This window comes from Salmo trutta, chromosome 31, assembly GCF_901001165.1.
Source record: "Salmo trutta chromosome 31, fSalTru1.1, whole genome shotgun sequence".
In the NCBI taxonomy this organism is placed as follows: Eukaryota; Metazoa; Chordata; class Actinopteri; order Salmoniformes; family Salmonidae; genus Salmo; species Salmo trutta.
Genome location: NC_042987.1, coordinates 31543837 through 31567515, shown reverse-complemented (window position 1 = coordinate 31567515; position 23679 = coordinate 31543837). Strand labels below are relative to the sequence as shown.

Sequence of the window (23679 nt, the reverse complement as noted above, 5' to 3'; positions counted from 1 at the left end):
CAGCAGACAGAGTGGGAGGGTCGTCACAATTTGATATTAAAATAATAATACAATTCAACTTCACTAATAAAGGTTGAGTTCCCATTTCCAGCTGCATCACCAACATGTGCTCAAAATGGCCACTAAAGCTTCATGCAGCAGAGCCTACAGAGGCCACTCAGTAACATCAAGGCATCTGTAACATCAATCACTTCCAAGCACCCTTACCTCCAGCGAGCTCGTCTATGAAATGGCAGCATCACATCGTTGGTATCCATGGCAACTGTTCCCCCAAAGGGAAGGTGGATAGCATAGAGTAGAGTAATGTATTGACATCATATCTTAACATATGGCTCTGGCAAAGACCCTATTCAATTCTATGGTGGATAACATATCAACCCTCTGCACCTGCTGAAGGACTCAATGATTAGAGGCACAGAGGCCTCGTTTAGACAGGTAGCCAATTCTGATCTTTTTCTTCTCACAAATTGGTCAGATCAGCTTTGAAAAATATCTGATGTGAAAAGATCTGATGTGATTGGTCAAAAGGGACAGGAGATGTCTCCCCATCTCCAAAGAACCCAGAGGGTCATAGAAGAATATCAATTCACATGGAAAGATTACTAGCCCTGAGATTACACACATAGGATATTCCCTGTGTTAACATATGAATCACATTGTAGTTGACCATGACACTGATCTTGTACATCATGTACAATTTAAGACATAGAAACAGTCTCAACATCTTGGTTCATCATTATGGTCTATCCATATATGCATAGATCCATCCATCCTTGTTCATGGTATTCTGTGATAAATTATAAAATTAAAGAGATTATCATACATGTATTTATTCTTCATCATGTATACATTTTATTCAGGTGGTACAAAGCTGTTTAAGACTTGGCTGCTCATACTCGTATCGTAATTGCCGTAAAAAAGGAAATACCAGCACGATCAAGTCAAGAAGTACTTTGGCATACATGGTATGTCTTCAGAAGGCAAGCCGACACCTTGAGCACTGCAATGTGAGGAGAGAAAGTGACTGTATTATGTCAATGAGCGACTTCATTTGACACTCATTATAAAAGAATAAGAATCCATAAAAATATTTTCTTTTTTTTAACAATACACACTTAAAATAGTTAATGAATGCAAGTAAAGGCAGGGTTTCTTCCTCTAGCCATTACACCAACTCCAATACGCTGCGTGTGTGTGTCTGTGTGTGTGTATAGCTTCCATTTCCTATTCGAGGAACCCCAATCCTACCACTGACTTGACTGAATAAAATGGAGGAAAAACAAAAACATTTGGCAAAACAATCCAGAGAAAGGGAAGACAATTAGAGAGGGATTGTGACAGCCTCCAGATAACGTATATCCCCCTTTCATTCCACAGTCCGAGGTGAAACTTGACAACCCTGCCTTGGATCTCCTTAGGTGCAGGGACGAGAGAACGGAAGAATAGAACACAGAGAGAGAGATTGCAAGCGACCGAGACAGGTGGAGGTATAACTGAGTGAGATCACCAGTTGATGGTAAAATGTGGAGTAGTTGGGTGTGGCTGCAGAGAGGTCTTGAAGCTTGGGTTGAGGAGGTTTCGGGGGAGGTGTACAGTTGGTTTCAGTATGGGGTAGAGGGGGAGGGGGGAGACTTTCAGAGGTATTGTTGTAGAAAGTGCAGCAGCATGATCTCATAGTGTTCTCCTGACTCTGGGCAGCGAATACTGTGTCGCTCGTTGGGGTAGACCTGCAAAACAACAGAGGAAAATCAAACACTAATTCCTGCTTCAGTATACACTATATGGTACATGTGACTACAATTTGCAATTTTCTGTAAACGCAATATTCCCTGAAACCCATTAAAATGAAAGAGTTGTCTATTAAAGTCTTGGCTAAGATAGCAGCCCCCTTCTGGGTCCCACAGACAGCACATGGGACAGACTGTAGCAGTACTTCTCTCTGTGCAACATTGTCCATGTTGGGGAAACGTATATCAATAGGTGGGACTATGTTAGCCATAACATGCCTTTAACACAGATTTAGAAATGTCAACAACACAATAATACTAGCCTGTAGCTGATATGGCTTCCCAGCACGGATTATTTGTGACACCAGGAAGTTGGTGTGGAAAAAGTGAACATTCTCATCAAGGAATCCATGTAAAATCAGCAAACGGTTTGGCCTGGGAGGAGAGGGTTTCAAAGGGATGGAAACAGACAGAAACCACATGAAAATAAAACAGGTTCAATTTTCATGTTCTTCCTTTTTTTTTTTTTACACACACACACACACACACACACACACACACACACACACACACACACACACACACACACACACAACAGTAAGTATATCCTGTTTATTTATTATACACAGAAATGTTTATGGTGAAACTCAATAACATTCCATCTGTCCTTGAAATTTGAGCTGAGAAACATCCAAAATACAAATAAGTAGTATTTTTGTTGCTCAAAACCAATGCCTGTTTTTATTCAACAATGATCAATAAAATGGAATAGAACTGACCACAACATTGTTACCTTAATCTACAGTACAATATAGAAATATAGAAGTTGGCCATTCTTATTTGTTAGATTGGTTCAAGTGTATAGAGTGCAGTAAACAGTATGGGACTGACTCGCTGGGCAGCTTGTCCACATGCAGTGCCACGGAGCCCTCCTCGTAGCCCTGTTGGTTGTTATCAGGCGTATCCATGTAGCGCTCTGTGTAACCCGTGTCGTACGCCATCCACACCGTCACGGGAGCGCCTGCTATGGCCACCTGAAAAGGAACAACATTGCTATTTTTTGGGGGGGAGGGGCAATTTATTTATTTTTTCAGTAAGGATAGCATTAAAATCAGCCTGTCCTGCCATTTGTCCCTCCACCAGCCTCCACTGGGACAGACAACTAAGACATTTCAGATGCATTGTACCATCACACTTCAGCTGGTGTTCATTTTCTACATTTTAGCTCAACATGACAGGTCAAACTGCTTTTCAGAAGCCTGTGGGAATTAGTTCAGTATAGCATGGTGGTGGCACACAGTGATTGTGTGACATGTCTAGACTTCTGCTATTTAATGGTTCAATGAAGCCCTATCTGCCGAGCAGTACTGTACATATTGACAAGAGTCTGAATACGCCCCCGGTACCTCTGCTGCTGGTGAGAGATACACTGGTACACACACACACACACACACACACACACACACACACACACACACACACACACACACACATACATACATACATACATACATACATACATACATACATACATACATACGATGATGAGAGATACACTGGTATATATGATGGTGAGATATACGCTGGTATATATACACTGCTCAAAAAAATAAAGGGAACACTTAAACAACACATCCTAGATCTGAATGAAAGAAATAATCTTATTAAATACTTTTTTCTTTACATAGTTGAATGTGCTGACAACAAAATCACACAAAAATAATCAATGGAAATCCAATTCATCAACCCATGGAGGTCTGGATTTGGAGTCACACTCAAAATTAAAGTGGAAAACCACACTACAGGCTGATCCAACTTTGATGTAATGTCCTTAAAACAAGTCAAAATGAGGCTCAGTAGTGTGTGTGGCCTCCACGTGCCTGTATGACCTCCCTACAACGCCTGGGCATGCTCCTGATGAGGTGGCAGATGGTCTCCTGAGGGATCTAACCCTAACCCTAACCCAGACCTGGACTAAAGCATCCGCCAACTCCTGGACAGTCTGTGGTGCAACGTGGCGTTGGTGGATGGAGCGAGACATGATGTCCCAGATGTGCTCAATTGGATTCAGGTCTGGGGAACGGGCGGGCCAGTCCATAGCATCAATGCCTTCCTCTTGCAGGAACTGCTGACACACTCAAGCCACATGAGGTCTAGCATTGTCTTGCATTAGGAGGAACCCAGGGCCAACCGCACCAGCATATGGTCTCACAAGGGGTCTGAGGATCTCATCTCGGTACCTAATGGCAGTCAGGCTACCTCTGGCGAGCACATGGAGGGCTGTGCGGCCCCCCAAAGAAATGCCACCCCACACCATGACTGACCCACCGCCAAACCGGTCATGCTGGAGGATGTTGCAGGCAGCAGAACGTTCTCCACGGTGTCTCCAGACTCTGTCACGTCTGTCACGTGCTCAGTGTGAACCTGCTTTCATCTGTGAAGAGCACAGGGCGCCAGTGGCGAATTTGCCAATCTTGGTGTTCTCTGGCAAATGCCAAACGTCCTGCACGGTGTTGGGCTGTAAGCACAACCCCCACCTGTGGACGTCGGGCCCTCATACCACCCTCATGGAGTCTCTTTCTGACCGTTTGAGCAGACACATGCACATTTGTGGCCTGCTGGAGGTCATTTTGCAGGGCTCTGGCAGTGCTCCTCCTGCTCCTCCTTGCACAAAGGCGGAGGTAGCGGTCCTGCTGCTGGGTTGTTGCCCTCCTACGGCCTCCTCCACGTCTCCTGATGTACTGGCCTGTCTCCTGGTAGCGCCTCCATGCTCTGGACACTACGCTGACACACACAGCAAACCTTCTTGCCACAGCTCGCATTGATGTGCCATCCTGGATGAGCTGCACTACCTGAGCCACTTGTGTGGGTTGTAGACTCCGTCTCATGCTACCACTAGAGTGAAAGCACCACCAGCATTCAAGTGACCAAAACATCAGCCAGGAAGCATAGGAACTGAGAAGTGGTCTGTGGTCCCCACCTGCAGAACCACTCCTTTATTGGGGGTGTCTTGCTAATTGCCTATAATTTCCACCTGTTGTTTATTCCATTTGCACAACAGCATGTGACATTTATTGTCAATCAGTGTTGCTTCCTAAGTGGACAGTTTGATTTCACAGAAGTGTGATTGACTTGGAGTTACATTGTTGTTTAAGTGTTCCCTTTATTTTTTTGAGCAGTGTATGATGGTGAGAGATATGATGGTGAGAGATATACTGGTATATATGATGGTGAGAGATACAACTAAGGACAGGCACTATGAGAACTGCAGTGTGGAATGACATGTGACCCAACATCAACACCATGAGGCCTAATGGGAAAACTACATCCACACAGAATGTCATATTTGATGAGCTTCACATAAATCAAACCTATCCTCACCAATAGGCCAATCTATAATCAACTAAATTCAGTCTAATCTGCATTGTAAATTAGATGTGATTACACTTTCTAGAATAAAACACAATCCAAGATAGTTCTAGTCCAATGAAGTCTCTTCAGATCCCTACCCACTCCTGGAGATCTAAAGTGTTTAAATAGGTCTAAGCAATAAGGGAAAATCTCCCCTAGCCAATCAGAGGGCAATGTGGTATCTAATCTACCCAGATCATCAAGTGATTTGGGATTGGAATTGTGTATTTTAGTGTAGTGCCTCTCACCTTGAAGACGTTGGGTCTCTGGATGATGCCCATGAGGGAGAGGAAGCCTCCGTAGGACCAGCCGTGGATGGCCACGCGACTCAGGTCCACAAAGTTGAACCTCTCTGACACATACTGAAGCCCCTCCACCTGGTCCTCGATCTCCACCTGGCCCTGGTAACACACACACACACACACACACACACACACACACACACACACACACACACACACACACACACACACACACACACACACACACACACACACACACACACACACACACACACACACACACAGAGAGAGAGGAGGGCATTAGTCTCCACCTGGCCCTGGTAACACACAGAGAGAGAGGAGGGCATTAGTCTCCACCTGGCCCTGGTAACACACACAGAGAGAGGAGGGCATTAGTCTCCACCTGGCCCTGGTAACACACACAGAGAGAGGAGGACATTAGTCTCCACCTGGCCCTGGTAACACACACAGAGAGAGGAGGACATTAGTCTCCACCTGGCCCTGGTAACACACACAGAGAGAGGAGGGCATTAGTCTCCACCTGGCCCTGGTAACACACACAGAGAGAGGAGGACATTAGTCTCCACCTGGCCCTGGTAACACACAGAGAGAGAGGAGGACATTAGTCTCCACCTGGCCCTGGTAACACACACAGAGAGAGGAGGACATTAGTCTCCACCTGGCCCTGGTAACACACACAGAGAGAGGAGGACATTAGTCACAGTGACATTTTCTTCTTAATTTGGGGCACGGGAGGACGATCAATTTCTCATTTGGGTCTCAAGCTGAAAAAGTTGAAGAACACCTGGTCTAGATGAAAGATGTGTGAGAGTCACACAGGTGCTGTACCATGAATAAATACCAGAAAGTATTATTAACGGGTAAAAGGGTGCCTGCACACGGTATATGGTGATCCAATGTGTTTTAATGAACCTGCACAGTACAATTTGCCATGTCTGTGTGTACAGTAGAACACGGGTACCTTAGAGATTGAATCCGCAGCATGGGGAAACAGCGCCACTGGCCACCCTACCATCCTTATTGTTTTTGTTGCCGAGCTGAGGAGCGTCGTGCAGCAGGGTAAAAAAAAACGGCAGTACATATTGTGCTCTCTATCATGTGTGCAATGACATCCGATGGTTGTTGACACTAACTTTTTTGTTGCTGTAATATCATAAAAGTACGTTGCAGTTTCACCATTAAGGATTACAGCTTTAATGCTTATACACAAAAAGATGGAACAATGTGTATCGGAACCATTTAAAAAATAAAGATATGGGTTACAAGGGAAATAGTGGCTTTCGACCAATCCTACCATTTTGTTTTTCAGAGCCCCTTCAAACTTCAGGCCCCTCTGACAGGAGCCCCTCCCGTCGATGACCACCACAGCGTATCCCAGAGAGGCCAGGGTGTTGAGACGCAGGTACTTCATCCCCTTGAAGGTGTTATTCACCAACTGGACCTGTGGGGAGACACATACCCTTTTCACACCGCCGAGCCGAGCCGAGCCTAGCAGGGCAGGGCCGAGCCTAGCAGGGCCGAGCAGGGCCGAGCCGAGCAGGGCCGAGCAGGACAGAGCCGAGCCGAGCAGGGCAGGGCCGAGCAGAGCAGGGCAGGGCAGGGCCGAGCCGAGCAGGGCAGGGCCGAGCAGGACAGGGCCGAGCCGAGCAGGGCAGGGCAGGACCTGGCCGAGCTGTACTGGGCTAGCCTGATTACGCATACACCACAGTTGTTGGAACAATCCTGGAAAGAACATCACAGTACGGTTTGGGTCAGCCCAATAGAGACTACAGGACTTCAGCATTGTACACATCTTGCTACTGTACGTGAAAAACAACAAGGTGACAGAACTTGGTATGGCTATTTCTAGGGAAAGTATTGGCTATGATTGCTAGTTAGAAACAGGTCATACAGGACCAATTCCATTTCAGCCCCTGGCTCCTGGTCACGTCTACATTTTAGCTAACCCTAACCCTTTTCCTAACCTTAATTAAAGTAGCAAGTTAAGAGCATTAGGTTATCATAACCTGCAGCATAGGTTCTCCTAACCTGCTATGAAAAGTCAATTTTGACAAATGCTGTATCCCTTAAAGACAAAACCCAGACTCCTCCCCCTTAGTTCCTACCCCTTTGGTGCTCACAGATCTGATTGGATTTCTATAAAGAATTCCCGATCGAATAACTAAATTGTAATGTCTGAGAGAAGCCACAAACCTGCGGGCCACCATAGACAAAGAGGACTGTGGGATGCTTCCTGCCAGGCTGGAGGTTGTGAGGCTTGTACACCATTCCATAGAGCTGGAAGCCTGACTTTCCCGGGAAGTCAAAGATCTCCGGAGATTTGTAGTCTCCTGGGCAACCTGGAGTACACACAAAGATAAACACAGAAAAACAAGATCAGGGCTCTCCAACCGTGTTCCTGTTGAGCTATCGCCCCGTATCTTTTACCTCTAACCCCAGATGTAACTGACCTTATTCAGCTTAACAACCAGCTAATTATTACAGTCCAGTGCACTACATGAGGGTTGGAGTGAATACCTACAGGGGGGTAGCTCTCCAGGAACAGGGTTGGAGTGAAAACCTACAGGAGGGTAGCTCTCCAGGAACAGGGTTGGAGTGAAAACCTACAGGGGGGTAGCTCTCCAGGAACAGGGTTGGAGTGAAAACCTACAGGACGGTAGCTCTCCAGGAACAGGGTTGGAGTGAAAACCTACAGGGGGGTAGCTCTCCAGGAACAGGGTTGGAGTGAAAACCTACAGGAGGGTAGCTCTCCAGGAACAGGGTTGGAGTGAAAACCTACAGGACGGTAGCTCTCCAGGAACAGGGTTGGAGTGAAAACCTACAGGGGGGTAGCTCTCCAGGAACAGGGTTGGAGTGAATACCTACAGGGGAGTAGCTCTCCAGGAACAGGGTTGGAGTGAATACCTACAGGGGGGTAGCTCTCCAGGAACAGGGTTGGAGTGAAAACCTACAGGAGGGTAGCTCTCCAGGAACAGGGTTGGAGTGAAAACCTACAGGAGGGTAGCTCTCCAGGAACAGGGTTGGAGTGAAAACCTACAGGGGGGTAGCTCTCCAGGAACAGGGTTGGAGTGAAACCCTACAGGAGGGTAGCTCTCCAGGAATAGGGTTGGAGTGAACACCTACAGGAGGGTAGCTCTCCAGGAACAGGGTTGGAGTGAAAACCTACAGGAGGGTATCTCTCCAGGAACAGGGTTGGAGTTAAAAGCTACAGGAGGGTATCTCTCCAGGAACAGGGTTGGATTGAAAACCTACAGGACAGTAGCTCTCCAGGAACAGGGTTGGAGTGAAAACCTACAGGAGGGTAGCTCTCCAGGAACAGGGTTGGAGTGAAAACCTACAGGGGGGTAGCTCTCCAGGAACAGGGTTGGAGTGAAAACCTACAGGAGGGTAGCTCTCCAGGAACAGGGTTGGAGTGAAAACCTACAGGAGGGTAGCTCTCCAGGAATAGGGTTGGAGTGAACACCTACAGGGGGGTAGCTCTCCAGGAACAGGGTTGGAGTGAACACCTACAGGAGGGTAGCTCTCCAGGAACAGGGTTGGAGTGAAAACCTACAGGACGGTAGCTCTCCAGGAACAGGGTTGGAGTGAACACCTACAGGGGGGTAGCTCTCCAGGAACAGGGTTGGAGTGAAAACCTACAGGAGGGTAGCTCTCCAGGAACAGGGTTGGAGTGAACACCTACAGGGGGGTAGCTCTCCAGGAACAGGGTTGGAGTGAAAACCTACAGGAGGGTAGCTCTCCAGGAACAGGGTTGGAGTGAAAACCTACAGGAGGGTAGCTCTCCAGGAACAGGGTTGGAGTGAAAACCTACAGGGGGGTAGCTCTCCAGGAACAGGGTTGGAGTGAAACCCTACAGGAGGGTAGCTCTCCAGGAATAGGGTTGGAGTGAACACCTACAGGAGGGTAGCTCTCCAGGAACAGGGTTGGAGTGAAAACCTACAGGACGGTAGCTCTCCAGGAACAGGGTTGGAGTTAAAAGCTACAGGAGGGTATCTCTCCAGGAACAGGGTTGGATTGAAAACCTACAGGACAGTAGCTCTCCAGGAACAGGGTTGGAGTGAAAACCTACAGGACGGTAGCTCTCCAGGAACAGGGTTGGAGTTAAAAGCTACAGGAGGGTATCTCTCCAGGAACAGGGTTGGATTGAAAACCTACAGGACAGTAGCTCTCCAGGAACAGGGTTGGAGTGAAAACCTACAGGAGGGTAGCTCTCCAGGAACAGGGTTGGAGTGAAAACCTACAGGAGGGTAGCTCTCCAGGAACAGGGTTGGAGTGAAAACCTACAGGACGGTAGCTCTCTAGATTGATCGTTTTGTTCATAAAATACAAAAGATAGCCGGCCTTCACATTTGCCGTGACTTTTCACTTAGCCAAAACAAATCTCTTAATTAACTATGCAACATGTACAAAATCGTACTCCAAAAGAGATCAATGTGATTATTTAATAAGTTCTGGATTTAGCTTGGTTTACCTACGGTGCAACAATCACTATGAAACACACTGGCCAATGACCTGGTGTTGTTAGATATCTGGCTTATAAAGCAATTCAATAGTGAGTCATTTGGGATGGGTAACTCAGAGAAGTGACTAAGTAAAGGGCAGTCTAAAATCAAAGCATTATATTGTCTAACTGTGTGTTTTTACGGCAGCATTGATTTACTCCATTCCTCCTCGGAAGTAATCCTGGATCTTACACAACAGGGACCAGATTCTCAAAAGCACCTCAAGGCTACGTTCATCATTAGAATCTTCATAGGAGCGTAGTTGTTTGTTATTTAACGACGGTCTCAGACCACTCGTAGAACAGCTAAGTACGTCGTTAGCTGCTTTTTTGCCCTCCAGCATCAATTTATACACAGAAGATCTCTGCTAAACACAAAATCAAGATGAATTATCTGTATTTTCTGTGGCGTCGATATTAACAGTGACTACAAACTTGCTCTTTTCTTTGCATAACAAGCGAAGGATATAAAGACGCTTCCAATGAAAAATGTATTAAAAAGATACATATACAGTACAGGCTACATAGACCTATATATCTGAATGAAATTGAAATACATTTCACGTTATTTAATTCAATTGGGTTTTAATTAGCTATTTGTACGCTACTGTCTGTAATTTTTGCCTCAATATATTTCCTGATGTGTAACGTCCGCAATGACTTTTTATTTAACCAGGCAAGTCAGTTAAGAACAAATTCTTATACCCCGGCCAAACCCTAACGACGCTGGGCCAATGGTGCGCCGCCCTATGGGACTCCCAATCACGGCCGGTTGAGATACAGTCTGAAATCGAACCAGGGTCTGTAGTGCAAAAATGCAATTTAAAAATGTTGCAAGTCCCCCATCCCCAGTGAAAGTTGTGCCCCTCCAACACTCAGACATAATTTACAAACGAAGCATTTGTGTTTAGTGAGTCTGCCAGAGCCAGTAGGAATTACCAGGGTTGTTCTCTTGATAAGTGCTTGAATTGGACAATTTCCTTGTCCTGCTAAGCATTCAAAATGTAACAAGTACTTTTGGGTGTCAGGGAAAAAGTATGGAGTCAAAAGTACATCATTTCTTTTAGGAATGTAGTGAAGTAAATGATGTCAAAAATATAAATAGTAAAGTGGAAACCCAGTACAGATACCAAGCTGCCAAACTAACCCTGATTCAGATGACCCATGCTAGACTACGGAGACGTAATTTATAGATTGGCAGGTAAGGGTGCTCTAGAGCGGCTAGATGTTCTTTACCATTCAGACATCAGATTTTCCACCAATGCTCCTTATAGGACACATCACTGCACTCTATACTCCTCTGTAAACTGGTCATCTCTGTATACCTGTCGCAGACCTACTGGTTGATGCTTATTTAGAAAACCCTCTTAGGCCTCACTCCCCCCTATCTGAGATATCTACTGCAGCCCTCATCCTCCACATACAACACCCGTTCTGCAAGTCACATTCTGTTAAAGACACTGGTCTGTGCCCAATAATTTTTGTACCATGTTTTGTGCTTCTACCATGTTGTGCTGCTGCCATCTTGTGTTGCCATCATGCTGTGTTTTCATGTGTTGCTGTCATGCTATGTTGTTGTCTTAGGTCTCTCTTTATGTAGTGTCTCTCTTGTCGTGATGTGTGTTTTGTCCTTATTTGTAATCCCAGCCCCCGTCCCCGCAGGAGGCCTTTAGCCTTTTGGTAGGCTGTCATTGCAAATAAGAATTTGTTCTTAACTGACTTGCCTAGTTAAATAAAGGTTAAATAATTAATAAACAAAACTACTTTAGTAGTACTTTAAAGTATTTTACACCACTGGAAAAACATGTTACATCTTCAGCCGTTGTAGGAAAGACGCACGGTTAAAACACTCGGAAGCCTAAATCCCATTGCTATCAGGAAACCCGGCCCTGGAATGAGTAATTGAGAGTCCCATGGTACAGTTTACACCTATACAGCGATTGCCTCAAGGAAGAAAGGATACATCTTTAAAAGGGTAATCTGTGATTGCCAAATACATTTTTGGGACTTTTAAAGTAATGATATAAACCCTCCTCTCTTCCTTACCTGGGGCTTCCATCATGCTGGCCCAGAACTCAGGCACCATGTGGAGAGGGTCTCCCTCTGGGCCCGTCAGCTTGTAGATGTGGAGACAGGGGGGAATGCTCACATTACTGTAGTGGCTGACAAACATATCAAAGTTCTGTGGAGAGAGAAAAAGAGGGAGAGTAAAGAATAGAGAGAGAGAAAGAGGGATAGAAAGGGGAGATACAATGATAAGGAGTGAGAGATGAACGGCTGTGAATTAATCTTCACATGGGAGACAGAATGTCAATGGGCCCTGATTTCAAGCCAGCTTTGTCTCTCACCTTACAATGTTAGAGGTATACCTGAAAGATCACAACAGATCTGAGACCATCAGGTTTAGAACCACCTCCCTGGATAACTCCACATCACAGAGGGCCCAGATGCCCACACAACAGGCCATGTCTACGCTGCCCAATCTGTTAACAGCTAAGGCAAATCCCTGTAACATTGTAGTAACATCCATCAATATCCTCTCACACAGGCACACAGTGACGCTGAATGACCAGATGGTTACACAGCATGACATGGGCAGAGTTCCACAACGCTGCCTGATGTAACCAGGCTTCTCATAGGGAAGAGATCAGCTGTACTAAGGTACTTCTGTGGTGTGGTCTCATGGGGAGAGGATGATTGAGTGCGGTGTGTCTAACAGATCAGAGTACCAGGATGTTACAGTGTTCGTTGGTACTACCTACTGCAGTCATGTTGTTTGGCAAGATGGCCACAGAAGAGCTTGTGAATGCAATGACAGGTGACAGAGGGCTATATTCAATCAATCCCTGTAGCCCGACTACAAGAATACATTTTTTGGGTAAGAGTTGGTATTACAGGGGTGCCAGAGGGGGGGCTTGGCAGCCAGGCACCCCCCCATAAGTGTTACAAAATCAAAATGCTGATCTAGCCAACTACTGTTAGGACATCCCAAAGAGTCAATATACTTCCTACCCTGTTTAAGGTTAGTTCAATCCTATTGGTTGAGTGAGTCCATACCTTGCTTACGGAACAGCTGTGGGAGAAGCCAGGCTTGCTGAGTCTGACCACGTCGCCAGGGGACTGATAACTGACCACATAGAGGTGGTGCTCCAGGGGAGTGTCTCTAGTGCCCTGGAAGTACACCAGCTTAGAGGCCTCATTCACCCAGATCTACAGAGAGAATCACAGATGATATTTATATTGATGACAGAACGTGCTTTATAAACGTACAATAGCGTGAGCACACACAAAAGTCTATTATAAAGATATTTTATAATGCACTGTGACAATAAGGGTTTTAATCTGACTGACCTACCTTGGAGCCATGCCTGGCCAAAACCTCCCACTCCCCACTGGTCAGAGTCACCTCCTCCTTGATTGCACATTTAAAGTCTCCTGCAGAGTAAAACACCATAGAGATTAGAGATGATATTTTGACAACTTTTATTACATTGGCCAGACTTACAGTGCAGTAATGTGACTCCCGGATGCCGACCACAGATTGTTCAAAGTTAAATCAATAATGCAATCAATATCTCACCTTCATTAAATCATGACATACAGATCAGTGATTAGCTCAAGGAAGGAAGGACAAAGCCTGAGTCCCAGATCTGTTTGTGCCGTCACACAAAACATGACGATAGCCAGGTTTCCATCCAATTTGCGACAGAATTTCATGTGAATATTCTAAAGATCCCCATAACCGGCCGTGACCAGGAGTCCCATAGGGCGACTGCTTGCGACGGGCCGGGCGCCTGAAGGCTGATTTCGGTCGTCAGTTGAACGGTGTTTCCTCCGACACATTGGTGCAGCTGGCTTCCGGGTTAATCGAGAGAGTGTTAAGAAGCGCGGCTTGGGCCTCCCGGGTGGTGCAGTGGTCTAAGGCATCGCAGTGCTAGCTGTGTCACTCGAGATTCTAGGTTCGAGTCCAGGCTCTGTCGCAGCCGGACGCGACCGGGAGACCCATGGGGCGGTGCACAATTGGCCCGGTGTCATCCGGGTTAGGGGAGGGTTTGGCCGGCAGGGATGTCCTTGTCCCATCGTGCACTAGCGACTCCTGTGGCGGGCCGGGCGCAGTGCACACTGACACGGTCGCCAGGTGTACGGTATTTCCTCCAACACATTGGTGCGGCTGGCTTCTGGGTTGAGTGGGCATTGTGTCAAGAAGCAGTGCGACTTGGTTGGGGTGTGTTTCAGAGGACGCACAGCTCTCGAACTTCGCCTTTCCCGAGTCCGTACGGAAGTTGCAGCGATGAGACAAGATCGTAATCAAGAAATTGGGGAGAAAAAGGGGGTAAAAATTACACACAAAAAAGCATAAATAAAGTTCAATGGGTTTCCATCGCATTTTCAAGTCTAACGATGTTTTTTTCACTAAAACTGTTGCGATAAATAGCAAACTTTCTCCATCTGGTTTTGGCGCATGTGCTCTAGACAACAGTTCACTGATGAAGTGGACAGGGTAGGTTATATGAGATTATAGATAACAGCAAGATCATTTTTATTTGATAATGGCATGTCACCAGAATTCAAATAATACCCTCTATATCCCTCAAACGCAACTCTGGACCTGGAAGCCAGATCCACTGCTTTGTTTCATTGTTCCCCTCTAATCAGGGGCTGATTTAGACATGAGACACCAGATATGTGCAATTAATTATCAGGTAGAACAGAAAACCATCAGGCTCCGGACCTCATAGGTTAAGATTTGAGTACCTCTGCTCTATATTTATTGAACATTTGCATAAAGTTCATCATAACTGCTTTCATGTGTCTATGGTGGTGGTAGTAGGCATATCATCACGTGACTCTTACTGGTTATTAGATCAAAAATTGCTCATAACTGTGTCTCAACCGCAATTGTCACAATCTATTTAACCAATAAACTTATCCCGCCTTGTGAAGCGTATTATTTGAGGGACCAAGATTTCGCAAACTTGCTTTTTCCATCAGGCCTGACGTGTGTTTTATTATGCACAACCTGGTTAATGACAGCAACGGAATTACCCTCTGTGTATTCGTAGCTTCCTGCCCACTGGTAGCAGCCTGGTCGTAATGTTGATGTGATTTTGTACAGATGGCTGAAGCCCGTTTTGGATTCATTCACCCATATGAAAGAGAACTCGTCCTCTGACGTTTGAACGAATGGATAGAAAATATCATGAACCTGTGGACAACAGAAAAACATGGTGGTTGTTAGTTTGTTGTGGCCGGATTCTTCCATGCAAATACATATGTCAACATACATACATACTCACACATATAGCCCTTCAAATCACTATTACACTACAGTGACTGTCAGATGAGTGTGAATTCAACAATCAAACTGTACATGCAGTTAAATATTCCAAGAGTAATTCCCAAGAAGCATTAAATCTTCTATTTTTGAGAGGGCACTGATAGCCAAATCTACAGTCTGAAGACTAATTCTACATAATACTAAGCACATATCTGGTAACTACAATTCTCTCATATAGTACAGATGGATGAAAGACCGAGGCTTCGGAGCTTAAAATGAGGAATGACAAGTCAGTGCCCCTCCTTTCCCTAACCCGTAGTCATTTTCCATATTATCCCCACCCTGCCCCCCCCATCTCACATTGATCCAGATGTCGGTGGTCTCCTCGTAGACGATGTAGGGCTGGACGTCATGGGGCACGGCCTCCAGGTTCTTCTGCCTTTGGGCCAGGTTGCCTGTGACGGGGATGAAGAGGGCCGGGGGCAGCAGCACCAGCTGGAGCCTCCTCTGACTGCGGTCCAGCAGCACTGCCCAACCACTTGGGGGAGACAGAAACACACATTCCCTCACTGACTGGATCATACGTACAGTACAATAATGACTGGTCCAACATCACTAATGCCTTGTCCTTTCCACAAGCTCAGAGGACACCAACCCTGGTCCTAGAGCGCTACAGAGTATGCAGGCCTGTGTTGGAGCTCAACACTGGCACAACTGATCAATTAATCAACTAACAAACCAAGATTTCTGCGGAATTGTAGGATGACTTTTCCCGTCCCCCAGCCCTAACCATCACCAATGTAAGCCACATAGCATCAGAGAGAGGTCAAAAGCAGTGCTTCCTGGGGAAACATTATGTCGTAAAACTCACTATTTGCCATCAGTCGTCCATCCTGCGCGGGAGATGTACTCCGTCCCAGGGAACAGGGAGGTGAAGGGGAGAACTAGCTCCTTGTCTTGTACGCTCACGATCTGGAGACACACACACATTAGTCTCCTTGTAAACACTACAGTGAGCAGCGAGAGCAAAATAAGGGAATAAATTAAGAGCAGTCAAAAGCAGCTGCCACTTACTTTTCCTTGTATGTCAGTCTTGATCTGAGCCAGTTTCAGGGTGGTTTGAGGATTTTTACTGCCTACAAAAACATAATTATTTTTGTTAATTCTAGTGGTCTACTCCTGAAATGAATTTATTAGGTCACTGCTAATACTGTATGTTTGCCAGGCTACCCAGACTCCATGCTCCGGCCAAACGCTACGCCACCACCATGGATGTTAGTTTCTTCTCCACAATGAGTCTGGATCTGAGTACCTCCCCAACGATTTCTAGAACGCAAACACATTCCTGACATTCTGATTGGTCAGGGGGGCTCACCTGTGCGGGGGTATCTGTAGGCGTCGGCCTTCCGCTCCTCCAGGGCTGGAGAGGGAACATGAATGATCTCTACCTCTGTCTCATCCACCTCTTCATACAGCAGGTACAGAGTTTTGCCCCCATCTGAGTCTAACAGAGGAGAAGAGCAGGTTAGACAGACGGAACTGATAACATGCTCTGATAAAATGCATACAGAAACAGCTAGCATTCATGACAGACACAGCTTCATGATGACAGTGTCTGGGGCAAGTTAAAGCCTGTACGACGTTCATCAAAGCATGACTGACTGACTGTTTGATTAAGGAAGAGCCCAATTTCTCACATGAAAATGGTTCCTTCTCTAGTCATAAGGAAGGAGTGACAGAAGGTGCCTACTCACCCTCTACGGCAGAGGGACTCCACCAGTAGCCAGTGAAGCGGTCAAACTCCTCCTGGATCACAAACGTGGCCACGCCCGCAGACTTGGGGTCCTCCTTCACATTATCCAGACCTGACCCAGGGAGAGGGGATTCATTCATTCATTAAATCCATGCGGTGTCAGCAACAGGCCATAGAGTGTAAACAATTCCATACAACTACAGTACACAAACTTCCAAAAGTCCCTGACCCTTCTGACCTTTGTGACAGAAGGTGAGTCTCCTCTCCTCCCCAGACTTGAGGTTAGCCAGCCACAGGTCGTTGTTGTTGATGAAAGCAATGAAGTTGGGCTCTCCTGGGGAGATCTTGGGGTCCATGCGGGTCCCTGAGCACTGTGTCTTAATCTCCACCGGCTTAATGGGCGCAGACTGCTTTTAAACCAGGAAACACACTCTTAGTGTACAGGGTCGTATTCATTAGGCACCAAACTGAACAAAACAGACTGAAACAGGGACAAACTCAACTTGTCCAATAAAATGGCTTGTTTTTGTTTTCCATTGAAAAAAGTTTTTTTGCCAGTGTGCCTTAATGAATACAACCCTGAAGACACAACCATACACACAGCAACAGCCATTCATTGCTGTGGCGTTGGGTGCTGTGCAGTTCATGCACCAATGCTCATATCAACTATTGGATGTTAAAATGACATTCAATGACACTAATCAAAGTTACTGTAAATCACTTAGTGGCAATTGCAGATGTAGAAAAGGCTTTCTAAGATCATTTAAGTAATAAAGGGGGGTAAGACTCACGATGAAGCCATTGCTGCCCCCGTCCTGGCAATAGAAGAGGCTGTTGCTGGCCTGGAAGAGGAACAGGCCGGTCTGGGCGTGGTAGTCATAGGAAGTGATCCCAAACGCTCCCAGGCGCTTCCGCTCCCTAAGGAGCTCCTCTTCCCGGGAATAGGCCCCCTGGTGCGGCGTGGCCTGGTAGTGAGGGGGGAAGTCATTTTGCTGTCATCATAATTATTTAAAGGTAGACTCAGCGATATGACGTAGGTGCACAAAGTAAACAGCATAGTGGGTCAATTTCAGCAACAACTAAGAACATTGAAGCGCGAGGCTAAACTTCACAGCTGTTTTGGTCCCGTACCTGAAATCAAATCAAATGAAGTTTTATTTGTCACATGTTTCGTAGACAACAGGTGTAGACCAACAGTGAAACGATTATTTACTGGTCCATTTACACTGCTACCAGACTGACTCACCTGTTGAACATGTTCAACAGTGACGATGTGACAGTTAGGCAGTTAGCCAGAGCCTCCAGCCTTCTGGACCTATGGAGGAGGAAGGTTCCACTGGCTAGGGACACCGAGGACAACTTCTTGGGCTTCAGGAGGAAGGCCTATGGAAAATTGGACACTCGTGCTGCAGGCTTTGGAGACTGGTAAGACTGGCCGGACCTCAACGACCTGAGCAACCAGACTGGAGCTCAGGTGGACACGGACTAATATGCAAACTAAGCCAGTGACTGCCTCTGATGCAGTTGTGGCAGATCGCAGTGTTGTTGTGGAGGCTTTTGTCACCCATGATGAAACATCTCATCCTACATCCAGGACGACACTCCTTGGTATCAGACGGATGTAGCTATTGCAACGCTGCACTGGCCTGAGACTGCAGGAGAAACTCTCTGCTCTGGACTGTGCTGACCACGCTGTCTCCCATTCCATGCTGCCATTGGCGAGGACATTCCCACCTTTACTGTTAAGGCAGGGCTGCAAGTTGTACCAACAAAATATAATATAGCACTCGGGTACCCAACAAACCATGACCCATTTTGTATTCTACATGAGTGAAATGTAATGGAGTCCATTGCCCACGTTGTGAATGGGTGCTGTTCATACAAGGATTTGTACATTGCTAGTCATGACTGCCTTGTTGATCTGATAGCCAGAGAGGTGAGACAAGTGGTCTCACCAACAGCATACATGCACAAACATTGTTGTGTAACAGGAAGCTGGTTTGATGTTGATGATGATGTGATTTCCTGTTGGCCAAATACACCAGATATTGTTGTTGTGTGGGAGGCTCTCATTTTGGAAGTAGGCTGCTCAGTGGACGGCTACATGGAGCAAACCTTTGCTGAGAAGCTTTTTAAATACCAGCCCCTAGTGGCATGCTGGGACAGCCTTGGGTGGAGGTGCAAGCTGGTAGCGCTGATATTTGGCAGTCGCGGCTCCATACACAGACTTGCAGTGTGTGGCCTCCAGATTGCGGGCCTGACAAAAACTAGGGCAAAGCAATTGACTAGATACTGCTCTGTTTCAGCTGTCGTGGGCAGCCTAGCTGTTTGGAGAAGGAGACCAGTTGGCTAGATACTGCTCTGTTTCAGCTGTCGTGGGCAGCCTAGCTGTTTGGAGAAGGAGACCCGTTGGCTAGGTACTGCTCTGTTTCAGCTGTCGTGGGCAGCCTAGCTGTTTGGAGAAGGAGACCAGTTGGCTAGGTACTGCTCTGTTTCAGCTGTCGTGGGCAGCCTAGCTGTTTGGAGAAGGAGGTGTTTTCCTTGAGGGCCATGCAAAAAGCCCTTTGAAATGTTTGGATCATTTTTTTGTACATTTCATTGGTGGATTCAAATAAATTATTTAAAATGTGTGGCGTCAGTATGCATGTGTTTGCCTGTTATCTGAGAGCGTGAAGCAAACCCATGCACATGCGAAGATACTGTGTGTGACTGTGTGCGAGCGAAGTCTTGCATCTCCCTCGTCGCAATATCTGCGGTGATGATCGCGGCAGCGTCTTTTCGCTGAGTCTACCTTTAATGATTATTCAACTGTTATTTAATTGTCGCTGTCTGGAGACTTTGTGGGTATCTCTGAATGAATGTCTGTGAATATGTGAGAAATTATGGTTCCACTTTCCTATTACGCGTCTCCTGGCTTCAGGTTATGTTATGAACGTTTCCAGTGAATTAGCAAATACATTTTTTTGACAAACCACGGTAAAAAAAATGTTAGAGAGCTTGAGATCTTTATCTTATGAGGATAATAACTATAATATATTTTATTAGGATTTCCTTGGCACCAGGTTTGGATGTCATTAGGTTTCAGTGACGCACAGAGGATTCAAGGGGTATTCACCTGGAAGTGATCTAGCATCTGTTTCCACGACAACACCAAGAGGGCCTCTTTCCGGATCTTCTTGGGGATTTCCGAGTAGAGCAGTGAGTTCTCTCTACTTCCGTAAGGCATTCCTGATCGATAAAGAGAGACGGTCGGAAGTGAGAATTAGTTAAGTGGCCAAGGTACAACTTGCAAAACAGTGTTGCAACTTGAGTAACTCAATGAAGCACTGAGTGAGCCAAAGTGTGACGATCATCAGTGGCAGATGGCCTTGGCTCACCGAGGTAGTACAGTCGATGGGAGTGGGGGCCTGACTCATCGTTTTTCTGCACAAACTGGAAGTCATGGGGTGCTTTGTTGGCGATCATTCCTGAGTACTTCCTGCTGCTGTGGATGATGTCACGCAGGCCGCCCCACGAGTGCTTCTCCACATAGAACTGAGACGGAACGTCCTCCATCTCCACCACCTCTGTGCTGTCTGTTAGCCCGTCCACCGCCGTCATATTCCCTTCTAAACAACTGAGAGGGAGAACAGAAAAAAAACCACTGGTCATCTACATGCTCATGAACAATGGCACTTGCATCTAGTATGGAAACGCACACAGACAGATAGACAGACACACATGTATTGGCCTATACAATGGGTTATCTAGCACTCTTATCCACAGAGAAGGTACACACAGGTCATTTGAACGCACATGGACACCATACCTTTTCCAGTAACCTTCTGTTTTGTCTCCAAGTTTGACCTTCTTCACTCTATGCATTCACTGGCCAACAAGCCTCAACCAGAGTCTGCAATCTAAAGTTAAACATTCAAATAAAAGGGTTAATCAATCTTATAGACATTGAATAAAACACCTACATATAAAACCTCTCTCATTCAATCCTGCATGCAGTAAAGGTTTGGTATTTAGGTCGGCAGGTAGCCTAGTGGTTAAGGGTGTTGGTCCAGTAACCGAAGGTTCGCTGGTTTGAATCCCTGAGCCAACTAGGAGAAAAATCTGTTGATGTACCTTTGAGCAAGGCACTTAACCTTAGTCACTCTGGATAAGAGCGTCTGCTAAATGACTCAAATGTATCTAAGGTGTGTTAGTAGATAGCAAAGGCATAAGGAATTGTCCATATACCATTGCTTGTATAGTATGATGTTACAGGAATGCATGAAAACTTAGCCAACATAGTGATAGTAAAAACAAAGTTTGCCCTCTGTATGGAGTGGGCAGGCGTAAAGGCGGTTGCCAAGGACCCCATTGATGTTCTTTGTGTTGATGGAATTTCAGAGAACTCATTTGCTTTCAGATGATGTGAAGAAAACATTCAAGCATTGGATTTAAAAGGAATCTGATCACCAATAGCCTGCTCGGTGCCCATTGTCCAAACAAACCTATGGGCCGTGACCCCTCAACCTGGCCTTTACAATGTCACACTGAAGCTCCAGAAGGAGTGGATGTGTGTGTAAACATGACAATAGCTCCAAAACAGCCCTCTGGGAGACTAGGGTGAAGATGCAAGCTGGTCATAGCTCTATACTTAACAAAAATATAAAAGCAACAATTTCAAATATTTTACTGAGTTACAGTTTATATGAGAAAATCTGTCAATTTAAAAATATTAATTAGGCCCTCATCTATGGATTTCCCATGACTGGGAATACAGATATGCATCTGTTGGTCACAGATACTTTAAAAGAAATGGGCCTCTGGATCTTGTCACGGTATCTCTGTGCATTGAAATTGCCAACGATAAAATGCAATTGTGTTTGTTGTCTGTAGCTTATGCCTGCCTATACCATAACTCCACCTCCACCATGGGCACTCTGTTCCCAATGTTGACATTAGCAAACCGCTCACCCAAACGATGCCATACATGTGGTTGGCGGTTGTGAGGCCGGTTGGACGTACTGCCAAATTCTCTAAAACGACTTTGGTAGAGAAATTAACATTAAATTCTCTGGCCACAGCTCTGGTGGACATTCCTGCAGTCAGCATGCCAATTGCACACTCCCTCAAAACTTGAGACATCTGTGGTATTGTGTTGTGTTATAAAACAGCTGATTTTGTCCCCAGCACAAGATCCATCTGTGTAATGATCACACTGTTTAATCAGCTTCTTGATATGCCACACCTGTCAGGGGAATATTCACTAAAAACAGAGGATGTAAGCAAATTTGTAGACCAAATTTGAGAGAAATAAGCTTTTTGTGTGTATGGAACACTTCACATCTTTTAATTCAGCTCATGAAACCAACAGATTACATGTTGCATTTCTATTTTTGTTCAGTGTACAAGGGGAAATATGGGCTGGCTGGCTGGGGGTGGGGTGGAAGGCCTAAGCTGCACCATACAAAAAAGGTATGAAGAACTATCACTTCTGCATCTGGAAAGCAGGAAGTGATAGCTGACAAACTCGTTTTTGTCATCCACACATTGCCTGCATTGACTATAGACTAATCTAAGTCATAGACATTTTCTCTTCCATTCATAACCTTTGAAGATAAGATGAACTGATATTCTACCATTATAAATATCAGATAGGTTGGTAGCTAGAATTGGGAAAGGAAACCAGGGATAGGGGAAATAATTGAATGACCGGTACGTACGACATAGCTATCTTTGTTCTCATCAAGGGGTCAGAACTGTAGCTGGATATGGTTTAGCTAGCTAACAGTACAAGTTGGCAACAGTGTCGTGATTAGCTACATTGTATATCTAATATAGCGTAAGTGTTACATTGCCGCAATCTAACTGCATATTACCGCAACGATTGCCAGCTAGGATACATTGTAACATGACAGCTCTCTCGTGACAGTTGTCCGGTATACCAGCTTGGCAACTATGAGCTAGCGGGTTAAGGCTGTCACTGGAGTCGACTATCACAATCGAGTTCAGAAACGTATACTTACCAATCCAGCCACTTCTTATTTTCCAAACGATCCTTGGCTTTACTAGGTAGGTATTAAAAAACGAATATTACTGCTAAAGGTTGTGTCCATGGCCCAGAATGTAGGCAGACGTTAACGTAGATCACGAAGGAGAACACCCAGGAACCTTCTAACCCGGGGATAATGCTTCGGCGCTTTTACAGGGCCGCACCGCTCCTCTTCGGCTGTGTTCGCAAGGATGATGCTGCGCTAGCGGCTGCGCAGTCATTAATCCCAACTAGAAATTTGTGTTTGATACGAGGCAATAATTTATGAATATAAAGAACTGTACACATTCTACTGTAAACATGTACTGACAGGAAAGGTTGCCAAAACTGTAAATGATTCAAGATTATTGCATTGGAAAATATGCAGTCCGTCCATTAGCTTATTATTATTTTTTTTACAGTAGATGCGATGTTCAATTAACAACAATATCAATGACTGTCAAGTCTTAATTGCTTTAATATAATGTCCCAGTTTAGTAGACATTCACGATTCACCAGGTGGCGAAGCAATATAGGGTGTTTGTTCGTTTATTACACGTGACTGTTTGGCAGTAATTTTCTCTGAATAAAGGTGATAGATGACCTCGCATAATGATTTTACCCTTGTAGTAGCCATGTATATGCAAATTTAGCCAACGTGTTGAGACACATGCAACATAGCATACTGCCAGTAAACGGATTATTATTTCTTTTAAATACCCCCCCCAAAAAAGTTGGC

The 23679-nt window shown here is 45.6% G+C and overlaps 1 protein-coding gene across 2 annotated transcripts; it reads right to left on the bottom strand.

Annotated features, from left to right (window-relative positions):
- Positions 1-814: 814 nt before the first annotated feature.
- Positions 815-23175, bottom strand: LOC115169962 (dipeptidyl peptidase 9). Of its 2 annotated transcripts, none has more exons than XM_029726121.1 (21): positions 22936-23175; positions 20742-20832; positions 20311-20549; positions 20049-20161; positions 17725-17898; positions 17172-17343; positions 16935-17045; positions 16556-16684; positions 16255-16316; positions 16052-16152; positions 15541-15718; positions 14949-15108; positions 13258-13337; positions 12960-13112; positions 11949-12084; positions 7595-7740; positions 6696-6842; positions 5387-5539; positions 2619-2761; positions 2051-2162; positions 815-1727 (listed from the first exon to the last, which is right to left on the bottom strand). In XM_029726121.1, the coding sequence occupies exons 2-21, from the start codon at positions 20795-20797 to the stop codon at positions 1635-1637; spliced, it is 2658 nt and encodes an 885-aa protein (XP_029581981.1). In that variant the 5' UTR covers positions 20798-20832; positions 22936-23175; the 3' UTR covers positions 815-1634. The 2 variants fall into 2 exon arrangements, with proteins under 2 accessions (XP_029581981.1, XP_029581982.1); XM_029726122.1 differs by having other exon boundaries at positions 17172-17340; positions 22936-23174.
- Between the last annotated feature and the right edge of the window lie 504 nt (positions 23176-23679).

Coding starts and splice junctions, on each gene's coding strand:
- LOC115169962 (XM_029726121.1), bottom strand. CDS start 20,797: ATGCATAGAGTGAAGAAGGTCAAACTTGGAGACAAAACAGAAGGTTAC. Junction 17,344..17,724: donor GGGGCAGCAATGGCTTCATC/GTGAGTCTTACC, acceptor CTGGTTTAAAAG/CAGTCTGCGCCCATTAAGCC. Junction 6,843..7,594: donor TTGTCTATGGTGGCCCGCAG/GTTTGTGGCTTC, acceptor GTCTCCCCACAG/GTCCAGTTGGTGAATAACAC.